The sequence below is a fragment of the Vigna radiata genome, chromosome 6, assembly GCF_000741045.1.
Source record: "Vigna radiata var. radiata cultivar VC1973A chromosome 6, Vradiata_ver6, whole genome shotgun sequence".
Lineage (NCBI taxonomy): Eukaryota > Viridiplantae > Streptophyta > Magnoliopsida > Fabales > Fabaceae > Vigna > Vigna radiata.
In genome coordinates this window covers 27,109,213-27,127,398 of record NC_028356.1, presented here as the reverse complement: position 1 = coordinate 27,127,398, position 18,186 = coordinate 27,109,213, and the positions used below count along the sequence as shown (strand labels likewise).

Here is an 18,186-nt window from a genome sequence, read left to right as displayed (position 1 = left end):
TTTAAATAGGAAAGAATGTTAGTCATAGCTAGTTTTGATTTGTCATTTCTATTAAATGCACATTGTACGACAACACCCAGTTATTTTAAGTTTGGTTAGCCTTGTGGCCCCCTCAAGTGGCTTGTCAACACCTTAATCCCCTCCCCGTTCTAGTCGTTCATCTTTTACTCCATTTTTTCTTCTCTTCCTCTTGTGAATCCTTGAAAGTAAATCTTCACATATATAAATAACATTTTGGTTATCTTATTGTCTAGTAGGAATCTTCGTTAAGTTTTCTTCACCATTATAACACTATATTCCTAAAGAACTAAAATAGGTCATCATTCAAGTTACAATAAATGAAACTTATGATCAATCACAATCAAATATGCACATAAACAATAATATAGAATACAATGAACCAAAATTCATAAAACATGTGACATGTAAATTAAAATATATGTCTTAATAAATTATTAAAAAGAGATTAATTTTTCAAAATTATTCAACCGGACAATTTAAAAGTCAATATATTAATTATTAAAACTCACTCTTGTTTTTATAATAAAAAAGCATAGTAGAGAAGTAATGTGACATGCATTAAACACCCAAAATAAAAGACTACGATAAAGAGGGTTGTAGATTGGTTTGTCGTCATATATTCTCTACTACAATGGTTTTTGTTTTTTTCAAGAATTGTCATCACATAAAAAAACTAATGTATAAATGTCATAATATATTATGTGACAAGGATTTTCTCGAACACCATTATCATAAGACGACTAATCTATTATAGTTATTATTCCTAATGCTATGACAATGTTTTTTTTTTTTCAACATAAAAAACTTGATGAATTAATAAAGATGCCGCTGATAATGTTCCACGACGGTTGACAATCGTATTTTGTTGTCAATAGGATATTTTGCATTACTGAGATATCCTTTGATAGGAACCAAGATTTTTAAAGTATTGCAAACTATTTAGGTAGTTAATATTTTCTAACATATGTTCTTTATATGAATGATTACGGGTTCAACTCTTAAGAGTTTATTACACGACATATGTAAAAAAAAAATATATATATATATATATAGATTAATACAATGGTATTTATCATTTTATGAAGATTGGGATTTATTAAATTCAAATAACACGTATTTTTAAAAAACAATTAATAGAAATAAGAACCATTTAAAATTGTTATTCAACTTTTAAAAGAATTAGGATAAATATGTTCTATCATAAAAACTAATAACTTTATCATAATGGCAATCCACAACTGAATAATAATGCTCGAAAACTACAATATCTTTGCATTTTACTTAAATTAATGTACTTATATATATGTTTTAGTCCCAATAAAACTGTTATAAATAATCTATAATTAAATAACATCATAAAAATATTATGATGGTATGTATTTTAATTAAATTTAGATATGAATATAAACTAGAACCAGATTAATTACTTCACTAATTTAACTTACTATATATACAATATGATGATACCTTCCATTTTGGAATAAGGTATATTGCAACTTACGGATAATGTTTTGCTATTGCTTTGCACATAAGCTGCCTTATCCAGAAAGAGAAAAGTTAATGGAGATATCAATAGGAACAGTCAAGAATCTGGAATATCGATAAGCATACATGAAAACGGTTTCCTATTACTTGACATGCAAGTTTTGTTCATCTTCAAGCAATTTTTCAAATATCTTTTGCTTTCGTTCATCTCCTCAAATACCTCTCTCACATTCTTCTCTTTCCAAACCTGAACTCAAAACAAAATCTTTTAGCAAATTATTAACCCCTTTTGTCCTTCAATGGATCAACGTGAAGAAGGCAAACAACAACCATCCCAGAAAACACCATCAGACAATCAGCTTGACCCAGTTGATAGTTCTGACAATATTGCTCCAGAAAATGGTTATCAGGAGCAAAGTGGCACATTCACAACGTTTGCATCATTAGAAAGTGGAACTGAGAGTGAGTCCTCTTTGGATGACCATGATGAAGATTCTGACTTTTTTCTGAGCCAGGAGTTTGAATCTGAACTTCAGTTTCTTGAGAGCGAAGGGAGCAATGATGATGATGATGATGATGAAGAAATGGAGGAAGATGAGATCGATGTGGATGAGTTGACCTATGAGGAGTTGATTGAGTTGGGAGATTTTATAGGGCGAGAGAAGAGAGGGTTATCAGGAAGTGAAATTTGTTCATGCTTGCATTCTTACAGTTTTCATTCTGCAGAAAGCAAAAGTGGAGTTGATCTTTGTGTGATTTGCCAGGTTGAATATGAAGAAGGTGAAGCCCTAGTAGCAATTCAGTGTGAGCACCCTTATCATACAGATTGCATAAGCAAGTGGCTTCAAATTAAGAAGGTTTGCCCTATATGCAACACTGAAATTTCTGCTCCCAAGGTAGTTAGTTAAGAATTCTTTGGATTTTAGATAGTCTAATATTTATGCTTCCTTAATTTGTTCAATCTAAATTTGAATGAAAATAGTTGAGGAAATAAAAGCTGCTTTGTAATATTGTAAATAACACAAGTTTGATGTTTCATATACACATGGTTTCAAATCAAATGTCATCTAATAATACTTGTTCCATTCCGTCAATTCCGTGATGTATATGAACAAATTTAATTTGTTTCATTTAATTTTCTTAGATTTAAGTATAACTTATTTTGTATAAAGTCAAATTAAAATAAAAAAGAAAAAGAAAAAGTGTACAAATCATGCCATATGAACGAATAAAAAAAATCTCAAATTCATACTAGAACCACGATGATTCAGATTCAAAACAACTTTGAATCAAAGTCCAAAAATTCTCTGAGTAAGAATTGTTGAATCATCACTTCTTCAATAAATAGATAGAATATAATGAAAAAATTCAAGAAAAGGTTTGTCCTTTGCTCAAAATAAAGACAAACTGGAAAAGCTTGAAAGAATAAAAAATTTTCAATTTATTTTGAGAACTCTTTGAAAAGGTTTTTAAGTCCAATTGCGAGTAAACTTTTGGATACAAACAAAGTTTCACATCAAATAAAATAAGAGATAAATATGAGTTTATATACAAATAAGATACTTCAATTGGTAAAAGGTTTTTTGAAATGGTACTAAAAGCAAATCCGTTACCAGAATTAGGATTTAGTATTGTTTGTGATAAAAAAAGGTACACTTATTTCATATAATTTACTTATGAGTAAGGTAAAAGTAATACAATAAGAGAAACTCATTAATGTTATATCTTGTGACCAATAGAAAATGGATTGTTTAAATATATTATTTTGACCTTTTAATATTATTGATCAAAATCAAATAATGAAACGAAAAACCATAAATGTATATATTATTTCAACTCCAAGACACAATATATTCATTCTTAATAGGCTGTCTTTGTAGAATAGTATGATCCAAGAGTTCTTCCAATAGAAATGATGAACTTTTGATCGTAAAGTGAAATTTATGAAACGTTCATTCTCAATCAAACATAGAGAGAGTATTACGAGTCACCCGTTTAAGTTTACCTTGGGATATTAGTAAGAAAGCTCATGTTAGATGGTTGCAACAAGAATGTCTTCCCAACTAGGTGAACAGTTATAATTGCAGAAAGTATATTTTCAAGCTTCAACTCTATATAGTAAATCCATGATTGAAATTTCAAACAAGACAACTCAAGAAGAGTATTGTCCCCTCTTTGTGCTGCACCCATATCACCATTATAATCAATTTAGACACTAATTTCTTAACAGCAAATCTTTGATAATTAATATTTAAGATTAATTTAGAATATAATTCACAAGCTTATTGTAATTTTGTTTATTCATAATAGACATTTGTTATATAACAATAATTTTTAATTTATAAATTGTATTTAAATTAGTCATTAGTAATTAATTATTTTTTATTTCTAAAATTGGTTATTATTTAAAGTTTTTGTTGTAGTATATGGCATAAGTGAGTAGAATGTTTTGGTACGTTCTAAAATTGTTGTTCTTTTTGTGTTTTGATATGCCCTTTTGTTTGGAATTAGTTGGTGTCATGGTTGGTCAAAATCTTCTGACACAAAGGTCAAAGTTCTATTAGCATTGCTTTAAAAGTGAATGTTTTTGTTTCAAATGATTATCAATGACCATATATGAAATAGTATCATATGGTTTGACTTCGTTCTTTATGGTTGGGGCTTTCTGGTTTTCTTTTGAACCAATGATTAATGATTTAATGTGTTATATTAGTGTTTTAAAGATAAAAAAAAAAATACTAAAAAACACTTTAATTGTTTCAATTAACTGAGTTTTAATCATACAAAGAATTAGCTCTATATAGAGCTAAGTAATAAAGAACCAGAGGATAACTACCTCTAACAAATGTAAAACTTTTAACAGAAAAAGCAACAATTTTAACTATATAAAACTATCTTCAATATTCCCTCATAATAGGTTGTGAATATCAATTAAATCCAACTTAGTAAACACATAAACAAGTTGATGTTTAGAAAAACAACATGAAATGGATAATGGGGCCTTCAAGAATTTTAGCAATGATAAGATGATAGGCTATTTTAATGTGTTTGGTTCATGGAATGAAGTAGATTGATTGTCACAAAAAACGAAAAAAAAACAAAGTTTAATATTAGGTACAAACAAAGTTCTACATCAGAAAAAATAAGAGATGAATATGAGTTTATATACACATAAGATACTTCCATTAAGCGGACAATATCTTATCAATATAGAAATCTATGTGTAGTATTTGAGTCATTGCAATTCACAAGCAATAAAAGCAAAAGCCATGTATTGTTCCTTTGTAAAGCTGTAAAATTATGTTTTGTTTCATAGATTTCCAAGAAATTAAAGCAATTACCATAGAAAATATAGTAACCTATAATGGATTTCCGAGTAATGTTGCAAATATAGTTGTAATGGATAAGGAGTGCTATATCTAACATGAGATGAAGTTATGAAGGGGAATTCTTAATCTCGATGGAAATTCTTGTATCAAACTTAGTGACTTAAGAGAATTAGGAAGAAAAGATTTAATAATTTCTATGGGAACAATACAATCATGATTATGATAAAAATTCTTTGAATTATCAAAATATGAAACAAGTGTTAAAAGTAATGAGACAGTTAAATTTTGTGTTATTAGTAATGTTATGTGTAGTTTGTGTTATAAGAATTTAAAGTGTCATTGGCATAGTGAAAATGTTTTTACCAGAAGATGACGTTGCAAGATATAAAACATGATTTTTGTTAAGATCATACATAAAATAGCCTTTAGTTCCAGGTTTAAAACCCAAGAAAATGGACTTTGAAACTCTTTTGTCAAATTTTGTTCTACAAAACTGATTGTGGTAACATAGGCAAATCAACCAAAGACACCTAAAAAATTCAAATCAAAAGCATGAACATACACTATTTCATAAGGAGCTTTAAATTTTACAAGAGTAGTGGGAAATCTATTTATGATGTGAGTGACATCTCTGCCAACAGAAGACTAGAAACAAGTTGGTAAATATGCTTGAAATTATAAGGCATGAGTAAAATTTAAAAATGTTGATGTTTCCATTCAACAATTTTATTTTCTTTAGGTTTCAACACAATAGGTTTTATGAAAAATGCCTTTTGTAGAAAAAAAAAACCATTTAGGAATTTTTTTTTTACCATTGTTAGATATGATTTTCATGAGTTTTAAAACAAATTGATTTTTAATTGATTGAATGAAAGAAGGAAGAATAAATTTGACATTATTTGAACCCATGTTTCTATGTGTATGAGTTCAATAAACTTTTAAACTTCTATAACTAGTAACAAAAGACAATTTATTTTCTCTTGCATAATGACATGTATCAGAAAAATGTAAACAATAAAAAACAAAATGTATTTGAAGGATAAATGTTTCGGTATTTTATTAGAACGTGACCTTCTGTGAGATGCCACAACAGTAAGCCTTACAATAGAAAAATATGGTGAATTTAAAACAAGTGTCAGAATGAGATTCACATGAGATTTCAAGTCATTGGAGTCTTAAGTAGAACAAGCCATTTCATCGGTTAGCTGGACCAATCATCTGAAAGTTAGCTTTCTGCACAATTAAACAATGTGCATCACAAAATATAATGCAATTAATAGTGGAAATGAGTTTAGGAATGTATAAGAGATAGGTAGAAAAATATGGTACAAGTAAAACATTAACAAGGGTCAACTTTCCAAGGTGAATATTGCTAGAAAAATGAGCAATGACAGTAGTATTATTTGGTAATTTGATTTGGGCAGGTGTTATAGGTTTTAAAAAGGTAAAGAAAAAAAAAAAACAATGGACAGATGTTTTCTACTGCAGTGCTGTTAAAATAAGTTATAATCCACAAGTCAATCCGATTCATTACGGGTTTGGAGTTGGGTTATATTTCGATTATGGAATCCGAAGCTGAACATTTCAAATTTCTCTTTATCTCCCGATCGTCGAATGCGTGCCAAAGATCTCCTCTGAAAGGCTGAACGGTGGTGACCTGCAAGAAAACACTCCGACACTTATGTTTGGATTATATGATAATTTTTTTAATTATCTTTGAAGATTAACATCATTTTAGAGTGAAATTTATTTAGATTTGAATTTAAAAAATTATAATGTTTTTATTTTAAAAAAGACTTATAATTAAGTGAAGCAGTGAGTCAACTCGTTTAACCCACTAATCCATGATGGATCGAGCCGAATTTGAATTTTTTTTCAGCTTACTAATAAATGAGTCAAATTGAATTAACTCACTGAATGATCATGTGATGAATGTGATGAATGAGACCGGATCGAACCCACTAATCCTGTATAAACAATGACAGTTATATATAATCAATAAAGCAATTGGTCATGGTCATGGATAAATCCAAAATTCATGAAGATGGATAAGTGGAAGAAGAGAAAAAGCAACATAATCTTCTGATTTAGATTAAGGGAAATTACCAACAAATTATCCATTGTTTTGAACAATCATGGGAAAAGTTTTGACAATGATGGCATTTGACCTATCATCATCACTTGATAGCGTACTAGAGAGTAGTCATTATTTAAGCTTCGAATTTGAAAAATCTCCACCAAAAATCAATTAATTTCTTATTTTTCTAATTCTCAGATCAATATTGTGTAATTCTAACTAAAAGGGATTTGATTTACTAGATATTGTATCAATTTTGTGAAATTTAAGTATGAAAAAAAAATATATTAAAACAAAAAATTAAACACTTATCATTTACCAATAGAAAGAAGAAAAGAAAGAGTAATTCATACAACATTATATTATTATATAATTAAAAAATTATATAAATATGAACTAATTTATCCAATTTTTTATATTTTAGATACAATACATTTTCAAAGTAAAATAATGTGAATAATTTAAACAAGAGAAATATATTTGTTAGGTGGAAAAACTTAATTACTTCATAATTAATCGATTTTAAAATGTTTTATATATATTCAACTTTCTAAAAAATATTATTTCTATTTAAATTTTAAAGATTTAATAATTAAAAGATTTTAAGATGACAATATTAAAAGCTTAGACATATGAATTAAAAAACAATCACATACGCCGGTGTTTATGTCCAAAAATTTGTGTCTTTTGAAGTACTTTAAGATTAAAACAATGTAGGTAAATACATTGCAGATGTCAATATATAACAAAATTGTTTTAAGTAGAATTGGATATATATTTCGTAATTGATTTCGTAGTGAACAATGATTGTATATGCTCATATAGCACAAAATTTGTTATCCTGAATACAACATTCATTTACACTAGTCTGAAACATCTGATCACCGAACATTCTGTAATCGATAGAATGGATTATATTGTGCCAAATATCACGACGAAGTGGTATGAACTCAAATATAAAGAAAGATAACTGGTAGTAGAATGAGGAAGTAAAAATCACTTTTATTGACAGCAACCTTCACTTCAATAGCACAAGCCATGTTAGATTTGAGCCATATCATCTAGATATATGCGTAACCATGTTTAGTTTTCAGTTTTCTCCCTATCGAATTGGTAATGCAATAAGTAATTGGACGATGGCCAAAAAAATTGTAATTGAAATCTAGTGAGAATCGCGTAGTGTGAAAATAATGGAAAGAAAGGCTTCATAGGGGCTTCAAAATGCTGAGCCACCACCCTTGGTCTTTCCAAGTAACATATCTTTTGCTTCATTAATTTTGGATGCAAGATAATGGCTGCCACCTGCATCTGGATGGTTTGCAACCATCACCCTCCTATGTGCTTCTTTAATCTTATCTGTTGGAGTGCGCTCTCTGAAACATAAATATGACGATTGAAAATCGGCATGAGAAGAACTATGTCTACCAAAAAAGTTGTCAAGACTACAAACAAAAATTCAATATTATCTAATGAAATTCCTATAAAATACACAAAAGATAACAAAACAAAAGCCAGACACAACTCATACAGTCTACACATTTAAGATCAGGGCAAAATGGAAAACAAAAAGGAAGCCAACTCTGAACTTTCAATTGGAGAACTAAATTCGTTTTTCTTTCTTTTTTCAATTGGAAACAGAACTTGATATGCCTTGTTTCTCAAAACCAATGATTTATATCACACACATTATTGCACCAAAATAACAAGATATAATATTCACAATTAGAAACAGATAGTTATAATCTGAAACAATGAATGTCAAGCTGAGACTTCATTAACAAGTCAATAGAAACCGGAGAAATACTGTTCTAACTATGAAGGATGATACCATTTCTCTCAAGAGTAATGGGAACATAGGAATGACGTAAAGAGAAAAATAGTAGAATTAATAGAAAATAAAAAACAGAACATATCAGAACACATGAATAAAACAGCTTGTTGAAACTTGGAAAAGAATGAGGCAAATTTGTTAAGAAGTAAACTTTAAATCTAACTTAATCTCACAAAACCCATTTGTAAGATAAGGTTTGCATCCACTTATACACTATAAATTGGCTTGATTTCTAATTGATATGAGACTTCCAACACACTCCCTTCATGTCGAGGTATATACATCTCGTATACGAGATTAGACATTAAGGGTGATCCGATAGCAATCCAATAGTGAGTGGAACATTATGTTCAACAAATCTCATTAGGATAGGTTTTAACAATAACTTTAATATCATGTTAAGAAGTAAATTTTAAGTCTAACTCAACCCCGACAAAATCGACTTGTAAAGTAAGATTTACACCTATTTATATATTATAAATTGGTCTACCTGTAGTCGATATGGTAATTCCAACACATTATATGTTAGATAGATATCTAACAAAATCAAAGGAATATCAAAGAAGGCATGTGAAGGAGGAACACAATTTAGATTTGAAAAAGGAACAGAGAAGTTGATAGGCAATGGAGAGTGTATGAAAGAAGAAAGAAGAATAATTAGCATTAATAACCTAACTGTTTTAACAGTTAGGAGGGCGGGAGAAAGGGAATGTATAAATAGGCTGTTGTAGAGTTAGAAAGGAGTTTTTTGAGACATTGATTGTAGACAGGCTCTTTAGACCTGTGAAGGGGATTATACCCCTCGAACTTGATTGTACAGACAATTCATTTCTATGACTAATAAAAATTCATCCTATTCTTTCTTATCGTTTGGTTTGAGAGTGTGTGAGGGTGTTCTTGGCTAGGTTTCTTGCTCAGAAGCCTAACAGAAGTGCAAACATGAATGATAGGATATAATGTGTATGATAAGTGGAAACAGATTAAGAAGTAGTTGTCAGTTAGGTTGTTATGGGGAGTGGGGTTTCCTTTATATAGTTGGGTTCCTGGTATGCAGGAGACTTTTGGGGATAATTTTGAGCTTTAGCTCTTTGTGAAAGGGAAACCCTTGAAGGAGAGAGCGCTCTGTGTTCTTTTTAGTCTATACAATAAAGAATATTACTCTTCTTTCTCTTTTCAATTCTAGATTCCTAACAAATTGGTCCAATATGTCATATCAATTAAGTAGTTGTTAGTTAGGTTGTTAGAGGGAGTAGGATTTCCTTTATATGGTTGGGGAGGTCCTGGTAAGGAGGGGACTTTTGGGAATAATTTTGTAGATTGAGCTTTAGCTCTTTGTGAAGGGGAAACCCTTGGAGGAGAGAGTGCTCTCCTATTTTGTGTTCTTTTCAATCTATACAGTAAAGAATATTACTCTTCTTTCTCTTTTCAATTTTGGATTCCTAACAAATTGGTCTGACAAGGATGAGTCAATACTTTTGAAGCATTGAAGGGTGGAAGATTACATTCAAGAATTTGAAGTGGGAAACAACAATAGGGTGAATTTTGTTATGCCATTGATGTGTCACCTAGTAATAATACGCAAAGTGATGGTTTATGGGACATAGATATTCTTTACATCCATAAAGATATTGGCATTCTTGAGGAGGGTGGGTTTGATTTCTTGGCGCCAATAGCTGGTGGAAATGAACGGAGAGTTTTACTTGAGAGTTTGACAGCAGTAACATGGACTGAGAGTGGGGGAAAATTCATCCTAGAATTCAAGATATTGGTGTCACAAGCAAATAAAGCAGTAGAAGATCACTTGCAGGGATATTTCTTTGCAGGGTTGCAATCTAACATTCACAATCGATTGCTACAACTGGATCTAAAGGGCTTGATTAGAAATATACAAATTGCTCTAGTTATGGGAGAAAGTCCAGCAATGAAGAATCATACCCTTAGTAGGGAAGAAAACACCAAAACAGAAGGGAGATTTGTAATAGAAAAATATAGTATGATGGAAGAGGAAGGGGATGCAACAATAAAGAGAGTTGAAGGTGGAGATGCAGCCAAGCAACAACTTTTTCCAAAATCAAATTTACATAATATGAAGAAGAATTCATGGTTGAACTTAGATGTCATAATGATTGGAACATCAGTGACATTGGAATTTTGGGATTCCAAATTACTGGGTTCAAAATCTGATATACAAAAACCACTCTCATATCGACCACCACCCAAGCCTCCAGATCTGAAATTGCAGGTAGTAGCTAGTGAGTTCCCTTCCGATGATGAGACAATATCACACTGCCATGGGATCAAGCTTTACTGTTCCAACCTTGAAGACAAGGTTGTTCTCAGTGGCGTGTAATGATAAGATATAATGTGTATGATAGAAGGAAACAAACATATTAAGTAGTTGTTAGTTATGTTGTTAGGGTGAGTGGGGTTTCCTTTACATGGGGGGGGGGGGGGGGCTGTCCTGGTATGCAAGGGACTTTTGTAGATTGAGCTTTAGGTCTTTGTGAAGGGGAAACCCTTGGAGGAGAGAGTGCTCTCTTTTCAACTCTGGATTCCTAACAATGAATATGGCAGCTGAACACTACTAATACCACTAAGCAGTGGGGTTAGTGGCTGAAAGAAAATAGAGGTCACAATTCATGTTTTACTATCCAAACACAGGTAACAATGGTATTGAAGGTCAGAGGCCCCAAATATTTCAAACGTGACAAATGGTAAAAATCGTTAAGATTTCTAAATTAGTGGTTTCAATAACTTCATATACAAACAACAACCAGAATGGCTGCATTTTACTTCAATAGAATGTGCAGAAAAGCACTCTGGTTGATGTGTTTGTGATTACAATGATACAATACCTCTCAGCCATCTACAATATTCAAGTTGTACGTAAGAAAAAGGAGGATTTATCCTGCAATCTCGTGTCCATAGTGAACAGCAATACAGCCTGAATACTAGACTTGTGGGCAGTTGATGGTTAGTTGCTTTATGTTGTAAAGAGCACATTATTAGGATAAAAAACATTCTCAATATCTCTATATTAATTTCAGAAAATGTTTATTTCCTTTTGTTAAAGTTTTGGTTATTACAAATAAAGATTATGAGAATGTAATTGGTGTGACTCATCAGTAAAATAATTATTTAGTTTTCAAGTTGGTATCACAGCCTATTAAAAAGTAAGTTTAAGCCTACCTCATCGTCATTCCAAACTAACTTGTAAAATAAGGTATAATTCCACTTATATACAGAAATAAAACTTATCCCTAGTTGACATAATAAGATGGTGGCAACTGTTGTCTGGGACCTTCAAAAACTACACTCTATGAACATGCTTTGAAGATGCAAGCATAGCCAATATTTGACATAATAAGATGGTGGCAACTGTTGTCTGGGACCTTCTATTCCTTTTTATCACATACTTTGAGATATCAACCAAAACTCAAACACTGGTTACGACAGGACTTGTGTCATATGATTTTACCATGAAGAGACTTAACTTTTATTACAAGTTTGGTATACATACGAACAGGATTGTAAAGACATCACAAGAAATATCACTATCCCAATTCAAGTAATATCATAAACAAGCCCCGAAAGGAAAAGGTCATAATAAACACCGTGAAAACCATTGTCACAAACAGAATTTTACATTTTAGTAGGCCATTTTCTCCATTTCCAGTGTCTTAAATTCAATCTAACACATTAGAATCTTCAAACAGAAATGGAATTACCTAACACCCAGTATAAGAGCTGCTTCCCTCCTAGTCATGGTAGCCTGAAAACCACCTTCATAAAATCTACGCATCCTAGGCGGTCTAGCCTTGAATGCCTGCCAAGCCACGATACCATATCTACCTACATAAGCCGCAGCTGCCACTGCAAGCCCAGCCGCCAATGGTGAAGTCTGTTCAAAATTTTCAGTTTCAGTACCACAACCCAAAGGCAATACAAAAATCAACAAACTTATATATAATAAAAAAATTATCCCCTAACCTCTGCTGATTACTGTATAGACAGAAAACAAAATGTTCAAACTATGCTAGCCTACGAAACAAGGATACAAACCTAATGCACAGAACAACAAGGATAACAATCCAGGTTCTGTTTTCAGAACATCAACATAAGACTCTATCCCCCAACCCCCTCGAATTCCAGAGCCCCAAACAAAATTTGAAGACTACAAAAAATTCCAATATATAAACAACTTGTCAACGTTGTGTAAGAAATTAGGCAAACCGATAGTGAAGATATAAAAAGGTGGGCAAAGAGATAAAGGGGAAAGAGGGGCTTCAAATCAAGTAACAAGGACAACATAAAAAGAAAAAGCATGATCATATCTGTAGAAAAAACAGCTCTTTTGAATCTAAAATTGAATTGGCGAAATATTGTAATGGTTGAGGATGGTTCCCTGTTAGAAATTGGAATAAAAAGAAGAAAATTTGAAGAAAAACGATGAAGAACTTGCCATTATGCTAAAATCTTCGAGAAATAAATGCAAAATTCGAATAGGGTTCTGTTCTGCCGGCAAACGGAAAGAGGGCTGAGTTGAAGAACACTGTTAAACTTGGCTTTTCATTTTTATATTTATATTTTGCTTTTCTTTTTTTAATTTAATTGCCTTGCTCCGCACGTTGGATTTCTCTCGAAATATCTAGTCCAATACAAGACATCTTTGCAGTTTTTCGTTTCTTTTCTAAAATTATCTTGAAAATATAACTGAAAAGACAATTTATTTTCTATTTTTATTACAATTATTAGAATAAAAATATTGTTATTTTTATGAAAGGTATATATTTAATAAATAAATAGCTTTGTGATTAAATTATAAGTAGTATTTTTTATTATAAATACTTAGTTAAATTTTAAAAAATGATTATAAAATTTAAAAATGAAAAAATAAAATGAATTACATTGATAAAAGTCCACTACAAATTATTAGAAAGTAGCTATAAAGAGAAATATTTATGTTAACAGTAATAGATAACATAATTAATTTTTAGAACTTTAATTCCTTTGAAATAAAATAAATAAAAGGTTTATTTAATGTAAACAAAATGTTTTAACCAAATAATTAGATGTAAGTTGTTAATGTTTTTAACCATCCTGATAGCGGTCAAATTGTGTCTCACTTTCATGTTACTGAAAATAATATTCGACTATTGCTTATTACATCCTATGTTTTCTCAATGAACCTTCATAGGTTTCTATAATTTATCCTTTTCCTTTATCTTGCTTGCACTAGGCATGTTTTAACAATTCGATGTAATTTTTCTTTTATTTCATACAAATGTATGTTAACTAATTATTTTATGTTGTTTTGATCGATTATTTTTGTATTTTTGTCTTCTGTAGGTGTATTTTGCTTTCTTTCTCACTAGTGCGACATTTTATTTCGACGAACTCACCTTTTTGAAGGTTAGTTTTCATTTTCGTTTTGAAGAATTTATTTGCTGAACTTATTTGTTGTTGTTTTTGTTAAACTTGTTTGATGATCTTGTTTGGTTGAACTTATTTGTTATTTTTGTTTGGTTGAACTTATTTGTTGTTGTTGTTTGGTTGAACTTATTTGTTGTTGGTTATTGTTGTTTGTTGTTAATAGTACACTATACGTTCATAATTCATGTTTTATAAAATAGCAAAAACTGAAATTTGTTGTTTTTCTGCTTTTCAGGTCTCGTAGAATTGTAAAAAAGGATCACAATTAATTAAAAAAAACAAAAAAAAAAAAGATTGATTAACGTCGTATATTGACAAAATTCAACGTTAATTTATATGTGATATATTGACAAAATTCAACGTCAATTTAACATCTTCCAATATGACGTCAACCTCAAATTCGACGTGAATAGTCCAAAATATTTGACATTGTAAGTTGTTTTTGCACTAATGATTGTGTAGAAATTTGATGACACGTCTCCAACGGAGCAACATGTCAAAAAGAATGTTCGGGAGCACTGGGCTGCATTTCTTTTAACCATTTGTAAATAATTATATGTTTTAATATTACGTTTTAAGTTTACGAACTATTTTATGTGTAACTATTTTAAGTAACTATGTTAGGTAAATATATTTGGGAACTTTGTTAGGTAAATATTACATTTTGATGTGTTAATAGAAATAATATTGATTATTTTGCTTGTTATTGATTATTTAGACTGTATTCTGGGATTGAATTTTATGCAGCTCTAGATATGGATAGTAGCACATACAAATCAAATATTAAAAAAAATGTCACATTTTATACCGGTTAAAGTCAGAAGAGGTGTAAAAAACACCACCAGGTATAAAAGTGAGACCCTTTTGTACCTGTTCTAGCACCAACAGGCATAAAAAGTGAGTTTTTTCCTAGCAACGAAGGGGAACTTTTATACTTGTTCCCAGAATATTAATACCTATTATCGACAAAACTGGTGTAAAAAGTTAAACATTTTACACCGGTGTAAAAAAACGAAAACTTTCTATAGCCCTACTTCTAAACGCTTTCGAAAACCAGTCTAAAAAGCCTTTTTTAACTGGTGTAAAAAACCTTTTTTGACATACTGACAAACCCTATTTCAATTTCAATGAACCCTAACTCCTAATTAAATTTTACATTCGAGAAATCCCAAATTTTAATATGTTAAATGTTCTCAAATTCTACGTATAGAGCTTTGTCAATGTCACATATAAAAAACTTACTAAGTCAACGTCCCAAATCATAAAAAACCTAATCCTATTAAGTCAATTTAACAACAATGACCTAATTGAGTCAATTTTTCATTAAAAATTATTAAATTGACAAAATCGATAAGACGAAAATCTAACGGAGAAAAACTCACATAAATAAGAAGTTTAACCATTATTTTTTTAAGCAAGATAAAGGTTTACTGTCCCATGGTGAATATCATTGTTTTGATTCAAAGCTTAAGTAACCTCAAACTAAAGCATTTGATGAAAATATTTTTATACACTTTTAGAATACTTAATCTTAGTTATCTTAATTGAATTTAAATTCATTAGTTTAACTGCATAGATATTTCTTAAATATTATAGTGTGTATTTTGTGTAATTGAAATTAAAATCCAACTCATAAATAAACTATAGATTCTATAAAGATAACTTGTCTAATAACTCTATACATGATTAAACTAAATTTAATATTTGTCATTGGTAGAACTAAATTAAATATGACCAAATTAAAGATGAAGTTGTTCATTCATTTGAATTATCTTTCAGTTATAGTTAATATAGTTACATATTAAATAATCAACTTATATATCTTAAAATATTGGAAACATATGTTATCTTTTGCTGGATATTAAATAATTTTTGCAATATCCCTAAACTTATAGAAAATATTACTTAATTTGAAGTAAATTAGTCCAATGCAGACTTTAAGAAGTCTTAACTCTACTCATAATCAGGTTAAAATCTCCGTCTCTAATCGGTGATGAGGTGTTCTTCCAAAATTATGACCGTACAGTATCCAAAAGTGTTGAAGCATGTGCTTTCATGTGGCTCCTCACCATTACAATTTTTAAATAAAGAAAATCATAGTTATAAAGAACGGGTAGAACAGTGGTTAAGTAAGAATTAAGTGGACAACGAAATTTGTCATCTCTACAAACTCCATGTAATACGAAGAAGTTTTTTTAGCATTTCATACTTCGCTAACACAATGAAAAAACTAATTAATAAACTCTAAAAGTAATAACAACATAATTTAGAAAATTAAATTGCATGCTGAAAACACCATCTGCAAAAAAGAAAAAACTTTTTACACTTGACTTAAAAACGACAAGAAAAAGAAGAAGCTGAACTAGTTCCTTTAACTAAACTTTGATCACTTCTCATACAACGGTAATTTCCTTTATTATGTTCAACGACTCTGTTTTAAAGGAAGAGAAAGAAAATGAAGCAAGATAATATAAAATTCATACATGGAGTATTCAAATTAATCATATAAAATATTTAATATAGAAAGTAATAAATTAATCATTATGTAAAGTTGTAGGTGAGATGTAAGATTTAAATATTCACCTTCACAACTTGTTTATATATTTTTTTAGTTAAAATTGAATATATATGTAATATTATCTCCAACACTTTGTAAAAATCGCATGTATTTTTATTCTCTAATAATTCTTTACCAACTATACGTCTTAATTTTGTTTAAGAAATTGGAAGACAATAAAATAAAATTATGTGATGCTCGAAGCCTTACATTCTCTTGCTCTTGAATATTAACATTGAGTCCCAATATCACTAATATATAGGGTTAAATATGTTTTTATTCCTCATATTATCAAGAGGTTTTGGTTTCAGTCTCTCTTTCAAAGTAAGGTACATTTTAGTCCTCCTCTCTTGAAAACTTTGATTTTAATCCTCTAAAACTAACACCGTTAACTTTTCGCTAATTTGGCTAATAGTGTGTCAATGTTTCATGCCACGTTGGAAATTGAAAATCTCTGATTCTGAAACTTCACTCTCCAACCAAACCCCCTCCACTCTACGGGGTGCATCCCTTCACCACTCCTTGCTTTTGCAAAATCCAAATCAACACCTTTCCCACCCATACAACCATCCTCCCTCTCTCTGCCTCAGCCTCCACCCTGACACCACCATAAAGCCATTGTTTCAATCATTTCTAGTTCCTACAACACCGACCGAACCGAACCATTCAGGTGACAAGAGCAGAGGAACATGACAGGCATAAACCTTAGTCACGATTTCAATGAAAATATTCGATGCCCTCACTGTGCAGGACCTCTTTCTAAGAACATGGTTTTTTCCAATTCATAATTTCAACACTTTCTCTTAAATCAATTTTTTTCACGAATCTCAAAATCAGTGAGAAATAAGTAGCCCCATCAACAAGTGGTACAAAACAATGAAGAAGGTATGCAACAATATACGGAGGAACAACTATGGGACTAAAGGGATATGCACCTAGATACGGTGGATAATATATACCTGAAGCTTGAAAATTAGTGTAAAAGGGATTTGTTGAGGTCATATAAGCTGTTGTTGTAGCATATAATGGAGGTGTATACCTAGATGATTGTAGTACAAATAGTACAGGTTGGACATCAGATGAGAACTTGCTTGAACTGTGAAGAGGTTGCTCCATACCAATATATGCACATTTTTCACTTTGAGAATTGCTAGGAATTTCACATGGATAGTTTTGTTGGTGGTGTTGTTGCATCAAACTATTTTGTACGTTGTTCTTCCATTTATCTTGATCATAACTCTGACTTTCTGAATTTGGTAGATTAGATACAATGAGAGCCCTCAATTGAGGTTCTACAACTGTAAAATCTAAATCATTAAAACCCATGCTTCCATTGGAATTGAGAGATGATGAGCTTGTGACAGGGGCAGAGTAATCAACAAATGATGATACCCTTATATCATCTCCACCTATGGCAGGTTTTATGGCATCCATTATAGAGACAAAAGGGGGA

General features: G+C 30.6%; 2 protein-coding genes across 4 annotated transcripts; one reads left to right on the top strand and one right to left on the bottom strand.

Moving 5' to 3' along the window:
• Positions 1 to 1,613: 1,613 nt before the first annotated feature.
• LOC106764473 (E3 ubiquitin ligase BIG BROTHER-related) lies at positions 1,614 to 2,593 on the top strand. The gene has a single exon (XM_014648754.2). It carries the CDS (start codon positions 1,806 to 1,808, stop codon positions 2,412 to 2,414), a length of 609 nt encoding a protein of 202 aa, XP_014504240.1. The 5' UTR covers positions 1,614 to 1,805; the 3' UTR covers positions 2,415 to 2,593.
• A 5,293-nt stretch (positions 2,594 to 7,886) lies between these two features.
• Positions 7,887 to 13,356, bottom strand: LOC106763165 (mitochondrial import inner membrane translocase subunit TIM14-3). Of its 3 annotated transcripts, none has more exons than XM_022782327.1 (3): positions 13,206 to 13,356; positions 12,472 to 12,644; positions 7,887 to 8,354 (listed from the first exon to the last, which is right to left on the bottom strand). In XM_022782327.1, the coding sequence occupies exons 1-3, from the start codon at positions 13,206 to 13,208 to the stop codon at positions 8,129 to 8,131; spliced, it is 402 nt and encodes a 133-aa protein (XP_022638048.1). In that variant the 5' UTR covers positions 13,209 to 13,356; the 3' UTR covers positions 7,887 to 8,128. The 3 variants fall into 3 exon arrangements, with proteins under 3 accessions (XP_022638048.1, XP_014502859.1, XP_022638047.1); XM_014647373.2 differs by having other exon boundaries at positions 7,887 to 8,285; positions 13,206 to 13,355; XM_022782326.1 differs by lacking the exon at positions 7,887 to 8,354 and adding an exon at positions 10,197 to 10,973.
• Positions 13,357 to 18,186: the final 4,830 nt, after the last annotated feature.

Coding starts and splice junctions, on each gene's coding strand:
- LOC106763165 (XM_022782326.1), bottom strand. Junction 10,974..12,471: donor GCTCTTATACTGGGTGTTAG/GTAATTCCATTT, acceptor CTGCAATTTCAG/ATCTGGAGGCTTGGGTGGTG.
- LOC106764473 (XM_014648754.2), top strand. CDS start 1,806: ATGGATCAACGTGAAGAAGGCAAACAACAACCATCCCAGAAAACACCA.